At 40.6% G+C, this 10157-nt stretch overlaps 1 protein-coding gene across 2 annotated transcripts in view; it reads right to left on the bottom strand.

Moving 5' to 3' along the window:
* Positions 1–3432: 3432 nt before the first annotated feature.
* Positions 3433–10157, bottom strand: part of nrg1 (neuregulin 1) — a 39543-nt gene continuing 32818 nt past the window's right edge. The window contains exons 8-9 of one of the 2 annotated variants that reach the window (XM_041969533.1): positions 8441–8632; positions 5878–6014 (exon numbers count right to left, since the gene is read on the bottom strand). In XM_041969533.1, coding sequence (XP_041825467.1) covers positions 8449–8632 — 184 coding nt within the window. In that variant the 3' untranslated portion in view covers positions 5878–6014; positions 8441–8448. Of the gene's footprint in view, positions 6015–8440; positions 8633–10157 lie in introns of both variants that reach the window. The other variant, XM_041969531.1, reaches the window with a different exon arrangement.

Genomic DNA, 10157 nt, shown 5'->3' with positions numbered 1-10157 from the left:
CTCCCCTAACGACGGCTAATCCGGCATCTTCTTCATCTCGTCTCTTCTCTTAGATCTCCCCTAACGACGGCTAATCCGGCATCTTCTTCATCTCGTCTCTTCTCTTAGATCTCCCCTAACGACGGCTAATCCGGCATCTTCTTCATCTCGTCTCTTCTCTTAGATCTCCCCTAACGACGGCTAATCCGGCATCTTCTTCATCTCGTCTCTTCTCTTAGATTTCCCCTAACGACGGCTAATCCGGCATCTTCTTCATCCCGTCTCTTCTCTTAGATCTCCCCTAACGACGGCTAATCCGGCATCTTCTTCATCCCGTCTCTTCTCTTAGATCTCCCCTAACGACGGCTAATCCGGCATCTTCTTCATCTCGTCTCTTCTCTTAGATCTCCCCTAACGACGGCTAATCCGGCATCTTCTTCATCCCGTCTCTTCTCTTAGATCTCCCCTAACGACGGCTAATCCGGCATCTTCTTCATCCCGTCTCTTCTCTTAGATCTCCCCTAACGACGGCTAATCCGGCATCTTCTTCATCTCGTCTCTTCTCTTAGATCTCCCCTAACGACCGCTAATCCGGCATCTTCTTCATCCCGTCTCTTCTCTGAATGTGATTAGGGTCTGTGATAACACTTCAATAAGGTGAAATATGGATTTATGGAAAAGTAATCTAATAATTGTGATTAAAACTAGATCAATAACTTATTTTTCTTTACTTTTTTATATTTTAAGTTATTTAACAAATTGTATTAGTATATCATCTGAGAGTTATTTGTGAAAAGTGACTTTTTTTATCTATTCTATGCTGCACATGTCTGGAACAAACTCCCAGAAAGCCTCAGATCAGCTGAAACACTCAGTTTATTTAAATCCAGGTTAAAGACCCACCTGTTCTCTGCAGCATTTCAATAGTTTTTATTTAGAAGTCAAAATCTACATCTGGTTCTTTTAAGCTGGAATCATGTTTTAATATTGTCTTCAACTTTATTTCTTGCATTTTATCTATTTTATTTTAGCATATTCCTTCTGCTTTTATTTCATTAATTGCATTTCTTTTAATCTTTATTTATTTATTTTTTATTGTTTTTTTAATGCACTTGTCTGTACCCTGCTGTGATGATTTATGTAAAGCACTTTGAATTGTCTTGTACATGAAATGTGCTATACAAATAAATTTGCCTTTGCCTATTGAATGTTTGCGAGGCCAGCTGGACAGTCTGCTTCATCTCATGTTTCCAGCAGCTGGAGAAGGAATTCTGGTGTAATTTTTGCTCATGTCAGTGGTGGTTCCTTTTGCACAGCTTTGCAGAAACCACAGAGTCCAGCTCCTGTCATTCTTGTTTTTATGTTTCCATGTTGTTGCTGTGGTGACGATGCTATGCTATCACAAGATGAAGGCTGTGTGTGAATCTTTTCCATATTCTGTACAGCGAAAGAAAACACAGTGTCTTATAAGTTGCTTTTATGACTTGTGTCAAAGGAAGATCACCAGTGGAAATAGTGGAATAATCAATCTATAAAGTAAAGTGTGTGTGTGACAATGTGGCAGAGACGCAGGATGAGAGTGCTCTGCTTCTATCAGATCTACTGTTGAATAAACTCAGAACAGACTACGTTCATTTGGATTTATTTCTACATAACAAACACATCAATGTTCATCTACAAATCTGTCATATTAAATTCCACCAAAGTAGCAGAATGTTCATCCTAAAAATACAGAACAAAAAAATACATCATAAATGAAGAAAAAATGTCCCTTGTACAACATATGATTAGATATATTTAAGCTGTTTAAAGTAAGGGGGGGAGTGCTCCATCAACACTGTACAGTGGGGATGGGTGGCTGCTGACCTCAACTCAGGATGAAGCGGTGGAGGGAATACTTCGAAGACCTCCTCAATCCCACCTAAATCTCTTCCGATGAGGACGCAGAGTCTGGGGACCCTGGTGCTGGCTCTCCCATCTCTGGGGCTGAGATGGTTAAAAAGCTCCTCAGTGGCAGGGCCTTAAGGCTCTGGGTGCTGTTTTTTTAAATAAATATATCTATTTAAGTTAAATAAAGGTTTTCTATAGTTAAAACTTCATAAATATCCAAGAAACAACCAATATCCAACCTCTTCTTTGTTTAGCATTTTTTTATATTAAGTTGCTTCAGTTCAACTTTACACAGAAATAATCTGAGAAGCTTCAGTCAGAATTCAGATGCCATCTCAGCACAGAGATGGACTTGGTGGAAGTTATCAATAATTTCTTCATGGCCTCATTTAACAGCCTCCTGTTGTCATGATTGCTGCTCTGCAGTGATCACTGTCTGCAGGAACCTCCACTCAATCCCACCATCAAGCTCATCTGTTCCACCTGCCCTGATGACTCACGCTCCCCACCTGCTCCCCACCTGCTCCCCACCTGCTCCCCGCCTCACTTAAACACACTCCAGTCTCTGCTTCCCTGCCAGATGGTCGACATAGCTTACCCTGTTGATATCCAGCATTTGTCTCTTGTTTTTAGACTCCTGTTACGACCTTGCTATGTCTCCTGGATTTCCCTGTGTCTGATTCCCTGTTGGATTTTTTCCTGCCTTCTGCCTTTTCTGGATTTCGACCCATGTTTGGATTGACCACTGAGCCCTGCCTGTCTCTGATAAGTAATCCGATTTCTGCCTTCTTGTGAATGACCCTGCCTGTCTGATTACAACTCTTCTGGATTGTTGGATCTTCCCTGTTCATGTCTGGAGCCCTTTTTCAGGATCCTGTACCCACAGCATACTAGGACTTTGTTGCCACTCTCTGCTGGACTGTTTCCAGATTCTGCCCTGGATTTCCCTGTTTCAATATATTCATTATTTATTTATTACTCCATCACTGTGTGTGGCTGAATTTCCGGGTCCCCTGTGACAACTCATTACACCTGTCTGTTCTGGTCCTGTTGGATCTCAGCATTGCTTCAAAGGCTTGAACACGTCAGGCTGGTTTAAGTCATAATTATCTGATAGATTCCGGTTTGTTCATGTAAGTGATGAGTCATCATCACACCAGAGTAAGTCATGGAGTTCCTCAGGCTTCTGTACTTGGACCAGTACTTTGTATATCCTTCCCTAAGTAATATCATTGGAGAGCATGGTAAAATTTACTCAGATATACTTATCCATGAAGCCTAATGAAATCAGTTTGTTAGATTTCAAAGATGTCTTAAAGACATGAAGACCTGGATGACTGAATTTTCTCCTTCTTCTTTGGACCTGAGACCCTCAGGAAGACTGTCTAGCTATGGATTTACTCTGGATGGTTTTGCCTCGGCTTCTAGTACTACAGTGAGGAACCTTGGCGTCATTCTGGACCAGGATCTATCCTTAGATTCACATATGAAACTAGGACCTCCTTTTTAAGTAATATGAAGTTTTCAAATCAGAAATATAATGACACTAATGGACAAATGGAATTGAAATTAATTGGTGTTTTATTTCAAACTCTTCGACAAATGGGACATACCCTGTCAAACAGGGGGCCAATAAATGTAGAAAACAAATAAACACAAATAAGCAAGCCCTCAAGGTGTTCCATCACCCTGCTATGCTTCAATTTCTAGACCAAAAAAGACAAAACTTTTTCAGATTTCTATTACAAACAACCCAGAGAAGGGCCTAAGGCAGGGATTTCCAAATCCAGACCTTATGCGCCAGTGTCCTGCAGGAGCCCTGCTCCAACACCCCTGACTCAAATTTCGTGGCTATTGGAGCCCATCAGGTGTCTTGGAGCAGGGACACAATGAAAATCTTGAGGCCACTGGCCCAAGAGGTCTGGATTTGGTGATCCCTGGTCTAAGGTGTGTTTACATTGTTCTCAAACACTTCTTGATCAATAAGCATTTCACTGCATGTCCTACAAGTGATGCAGTTTGCAATTACTATTTTCCTTTGAGTAATAACGTGAAGAAAAGGCCTTACAGCATTAGAAACCATGTTTGAAAACTGTAAATGAATTGTGTAAAAGAAATTATTGATTCAGTTTACAGGATATATAAAGTACAGATGTGTAGCCATAATTAAACCACTGATGAGGCAACTCATCTGTCGCTCCTCCATTTATATTTAAGACTGATTGTGATTTTATATACCTTCGTACATTCTAAGAAACCATGGTTAATAACTGATTCTACTCTGATTCTACTCTGATTTTCTTCTCAAAAATCTTTTTATCACATTGTCTACATGTGAGTCCTCAGCAGATTTTTATAAATAGACTTTATATTAGAAGACCAAATGTTACTGATTCTTCTGTGTAATCATATATACAGCGACTGTGTATTTGAACAAAAACTTGGGCAGTTAAACAGAAGTGAATACAGTCTTGAAAAATTGGAACAAATGTAGTTTTTTATGTAGTAGTTATGAATCAAAGCAGTTTACCATAATGTGCACATTAAGCAGTTTCTTTAAACCCCATAATACTCTTAAGACAGAAATATCTACATTTTTTTTTTTCCATTGACCACACACTGTAGATATGCTTCATTTAAAGACCATCATACAGAAATCCTGCTCTTCACTCTAATATCTGTCTTTTTTTTGGGGGGGGGGGGTTAATAAATGAAACTTTCCTGTTATAGATACTACAAAGAAGTTTTTCTTGTACCTCAGGACTCTGTTTCTCTGCACCCACCAGAGATTTTCTGGGAAATGTGTGTCTCGTATCAGGATGCTGAGGTTACACACGGGTGCACTGCTTGATCTTCCGGACCGCTTACATGGCAGCTGGCTGGGTAACCGGTTAAAAAGCCACGAAGAAAGGTTGCACATATTCACACACAAACCTTTCCAGCACATTTCTGCCAAATGTCAGAATCAAACAGGAGAATCTGTATGTTATGCTGAGCATATTGGAAACACCTAAGAAGCAGATTTTAGTGATTGCACATTTATCTCACAGCTATGATTTTCACTCAGTGGCGGGATACTGGGATAGCAGTTCATCTAAGCTGAGGTGCAGTGACCAGTAAAAACAATATCATCTCTATCTTCTCTACCTCATCCAATGCAGGTAATGAGCTGATTTACTTTCTATTACTAAATAAAAGTCCTTGCTGAAGCAGACTGATGGTTTTTTTTAAGTCTCAGTGGGACAGCTCATCCTAAGTGGCCTTTTAAATGACAATAAAAGAGCACGTTCATCGTTCTATCACAGCATGCACCTAGAAAAGATTAGGATAAGATAACTAGTCCAATGTGCAAAGATATTTCCCCATTAATAAGCATTACTAAACAGAAAGGCACCGATGATATTTTCTGCTCTGAAACATACTGAGAACTGTTGCTACATACTAGCGTATGGCACTTTAGCTTCAACACATAACCACATTTGTACATTTGTTTTTATAAAACTCTTTATTCACTACATCACTAAAATAAGTTTCCTTTTTCAATTATTTTTAAAAGTCTTTACACTGCAAATAATTTGTAGAAAGAAACATTTTAATAGTGATGATTTTCTTTTTTCCCCTCAGCTCTAAAGATTTGAAGCTATTTCTTTTCTTTCTTTTAGCACAGCAGTTGGATTTTGTTTTGTCATATTACGTTTCAGGTCATAATTTGGTGATGCTGGGTTAGTTCTGGCTCCTTGGCTTACTCAGCATCGTACTGTCACCACTGGAGTCCAGGTATTGTCAGGTTGGTTAATGATGAGAAACTATGGCTGGCAGCTGTGGAGTCATGGTGACCTATAATTCAGAAGTTATTATTCTTCAGCGGAAGCGCTGGGCTAGGCGGTAAGCTATTTGCCACATGGCCGTAATTGTAGTGGGAAAAACTCCTCTTCTTTTCATCTTGTCTTGAGGACATTCGATGTGTGTTTGACAGCAGCAGGGGGTGGTCCTCCTCGCCAGAGAGGCTTAAAGTCACGGACGGGACAGAGACTGCCAAGCTGGACAGGGTGGCTGGTATCTCTGATGGAGGAGAACCTGGAGATGTTGGAGCAGTTTGTGGCTCTGAAGACAGCTGAGACAGGCTTCTCGTGGCAGACACAATTCTACAGAGACATAACAGAAACACACTGATTACTGATTCATGTTGTCATTATTTCTGCAAATAGCAGTGAGCTGGAATGACCCAGAAACTTGTCCAACATCTGTAAAGTGCCTGAACTTGGGTAATATGAGCGTGTCTGGTTTCATGGAGGTGCAGTTATTAAGGCATTACAGACAGACAGACAGACAGACAGACAACTTTATTTATCCCCGAAGGGAAATTGCTTTGTTACAGTAGTCCAGTGTCATACGTGGCATAAACTATGAATAAAAAATAGAAGTAAAATATACAATATAAGTAAAGTGGAATAGAAGTAGAAATAAAATAAAGATAGAAATCCAGAGTGGAATAAAATTAGAAATAAATAAAATATGAATACAGAGTGGATTGGCAGATAAAGTGCAGTGGCAGTAATAATGAAACTAGCTATCAGATATTAATATGTCAATATGACTATGTAAATAAAGGATGTGCAAAGATGATACAGAATGTTGGATGTGCAAAGGATACAAATATTGTATAATTATATGATATATAATATCAAGCGACAGTTATAGGTTGCAGTAAGTTCAGTGGTTGGCTTAGTCCAGTTGTGTGATCATGGCTTTGGCAGAGGTGGATGAGTTATGGAGTCTTATTGCAGCAGGAAGGAACGATCTCCTGTACCGTTCCTTAGAGCAGCGGGGTTGGATCAGTCTGCTGCTAAAACTGCTCTTTAACTTGTCCAGTGTGCTATGGAGGGGGTGGGAGGGGTTGTCCCTGATTGCCAGCAGTTTTGCCAGCATTCTCTCCTCCACCACCTCCTCCAGGGTGACAAGTTTAGAGCTGACAGCAGACTCTGCCTTTCTGATCAGTTTCCTCAGTCTGTTGGCGTCCTTTGCCTTGATGCCCGCACCCCAGGACACTACAGCAAAGAAGATGGCGCTCTCCACAACAGACTGATAAAACATCTGCAGCATCTTATTGCAGATGTGAAAGGACCTGAGCCTCCTTAAGAAGTAAAGCCGGCTCTGCCCCTTCTTGTAGATGGCGTCAGTGTTGGTGGACCAGTCCAGCTTATTGTTAAGTGTGACGCCTAAATATTTGTATGACTACTTGATTACTTGAAACACCCCACTCTGTAGGAAGGCCAGTTCAGCACCTGGACTCCTCTCCTGTAAAGCCATGCTGTTGTTATGGATGCATAGATGGAAGAGTACCACCAGGAGATGAAAGGAATTTCCCATTTTCATCTGACCACAGAACAGGTTTCCACTTTGCCTCAGACTATTTTAAATGAGCTTTGGTCCAGAGAAGACAACGCTGGTTCTGGATCCTGTTCACATCTGGCTTCTTCTTTGCATGATGGAGCTTTAACCTGCGGATTTCAGGGTGAGCTGTGTTCACAGACAGTGATATCTGGAAGTCAGTGGTTTCCAGTAGAGATTCATGCCTGCTTTTAATGCAGCGCTGCCTGAGGTCCCCAATATTAAACGGCAGTATAAAGTAAAACAGCTCACTTTCAACATTTAGTATGTTTTCTGTTGTATTGGTTTAACACAATATCCCAGTTTTTTGGAGGATAGGTTGTACCATTCTATCTTTTTTATTAATGTAGCCATGTTAAAATCCTATAGGCTATAGGCATGTTTTATGTGATGCCTCATTTCGAGTTATGTCGCTGTGGTTTGCCTTCGGACTAACCCTGAGCACATCCAAACCCAAACTGTATATGTTTCATGGCCAGGTTTGCCAACTCCTTATGCTTCAGCTTACATCCTGTAGCTCTATTGTATGTACTCAGCTAGCTAAATTTCTTACTTCTGAGCACATTATTCTACTAAAGTCAGTGACTGGACAGAATCTACAACTGACTTCTGTCGTTATAGTTGCCATTATAGTTTGCCAGCATCCATGTTCTCACTTCCTTCCAAACCAACTCAGACTCAGCAGTGAACCTAACACGCGTGTTTTGGAGGAAGCTTGAAGAGAACCCATACATGCACCGGGACAACATACAGAAAAACCCACATCACCATGCAGCCTCAATGCTGAACCACACGGCCCGTCTTGAACAGATCATTTCTGGACAGTCTTTCTTTGCTATTTTCTTCCCAAAAAAACAAACAAACCTGGAGAAAGCTTATTCACAAGTCAGCTGGTAATCCTCCCAGGAGAAACAAAGAGCTACATCTCAGACTCTCCAGGCATGTTAAATGCTAAAGTTGAGGACAGTCCAGACAGAAAAAGACCGGCTGGTCTGGAAGGGTTGCACCAACCTTGGAATTAACTTCAGACTTTTTAGATGATGGAGAATTAATACAGGACGTACAAGCCAATAAATAGCTATGTATTCAATTGTCCAATCGCTTAAACAAATTAAAACTGCTTATTAAAAAGGTGTAATTCCTGATTTTCTTTCTCAAATTTGGATGCAAAATGATTTACCTTAAACTTTAAGGCAACTCCTCTTGGAGTTGGGTGTCTCGGCACTTCTCTGAATAAGCACTTAAGTCAGCGGTGCCACCTGTGGCATTCAGACGACCCCGGACGCCCTGTTTGGCGCGCTGGCTACCCTCCGGCAATGACGCGACAGAGAATGACTCAGTATCAGACAGAATACTCCAGTCATCACTCCAGCTGTAGAGACAGGGAGGGAGTTATTTACACGGGGACAGCTTTCAGACAAGCCAGTTTCAGACGACAATGACACACTGTATTCCAGGAATCACCACTCTGTGGCCAGTGTCCTGCAGGGTTTAGACGTTTCCCTGCTGCAACACACCTCATTCAAATTAAAGAGTCATTAAGAGGCTTGTTCAAGAGTTCACAATAAGCTGTTGAAGGCCGATTTCATTTGAATCAGCTGTGTTGCAGTAAGGAAACCTCTAAAATCCGGCCCAACACTGGCCTAAAACACTGGCCCAAGCGGTTGGTTGATGCCTATCATACACTAGGGTCAAATTAGAGTACTCCAGTTTGTCCACAGTCCTCGAAAAACCCCAAATCAGAACAGCAGTGTCTACTCAGAAGTTGATCATTCTATCTCTGACCCTGTCAATGACATAAGATGAACATCCCATGTGTGCATGTGCACTAATGTACTGAAACTGCTCGGTTTGTCAACTGCATCATGCCCTGAGTAACAAATTTTTTTTATTGGAAGTGGGTTAAAAAAACAGTGGAAACTACATGCAGTCAAGGTTATAATGACCTACCACTTATATGAATAAAAAAAACTTTAGACATAGATTCCTCTGTTTAGAACATTCACATGTACATAAAGTCTATGGAGGACTGCCACCTAAAAATAAAACAAACAAACAAAAAAAACAAAACAAAACATAAGTATAAAAAAAGCTCAATAAACTAACTAATATGCCCATAGATTATACAAAAAAAAAACCTAAATCATTTATAAAGATGACACAAATTAATATTTATATTATCATTTTAATCTGTTTTAATTTAACTTGGTATTTTGCCACTTAATTTAGTTTGTATATTTAATTGGTACATTTCTATTTCCTTCTTTTATTTTTTATTCCTGTATTCATTTCAATATTACTTTCTTGATGCAGAAGACGGAGCAATACCACCAGAAATCGTGCTGAACAGAATAGCTGACACGTGACCAGGAAAGAAACAAAACAGAGAAGAAGAAAATATCAGGAAGGTAACAAAAAATTAATAAGAATGAAGATGAGCACAATAACTGTAGAAATTGTGTGAGCTTTTGAAGAAAGACTATATGTGAATGTTTAGGGCATGTTGGATGGTTGGAAACAACTTTATAGCGACTCATTACCGCTGCTAAATGGTGTCTAAAATTGATGTCAGATCACAGGAGTGAACTCTGAACTCAGCACTGCCCTCTAGTGGAGGAACTGACTTAACAACCATGGAAACGTACAACACACGTGAAAGTATGAGGACAGCACATATGACAACGTTTGAAACCCACGTCACTATTTATATACGTAAAGGAGCATAAATGGGCCTTAAACATGGAAGCCCAGACTCCCCTCTCTCCAGGCCACATTTGCCAGCTCATCCGGCGGGATCTCCAGGATCCCTGGCTCCTCTCGATGTGGAGGAGCAGCGGCTCTACTCTGAGCCCCTTCTGGATTACAGAGCTTCTCATCCTATCTCTAAGGTAGAGCTC

Source organism: Melanotaenia boesemani, chromosome 19 (assembly GCF_017639745.1).
Source record: "Melanotaenia boesemani isolate fMelBoe1 chromosome 19, fMelBoe1.pri, whole genome shotgun sequence".
NCBI lineage: Eukaryota > Metazoa > Chordata > Actinopteri > Atheriniformes > Melanotaeniidae > Melanotaenia > Melanotaenia boesemani.
Note: the sequence above shows the minus strand (reverse complement) of the source record. Positions and strands in the feature narration are given on the sequence as shown.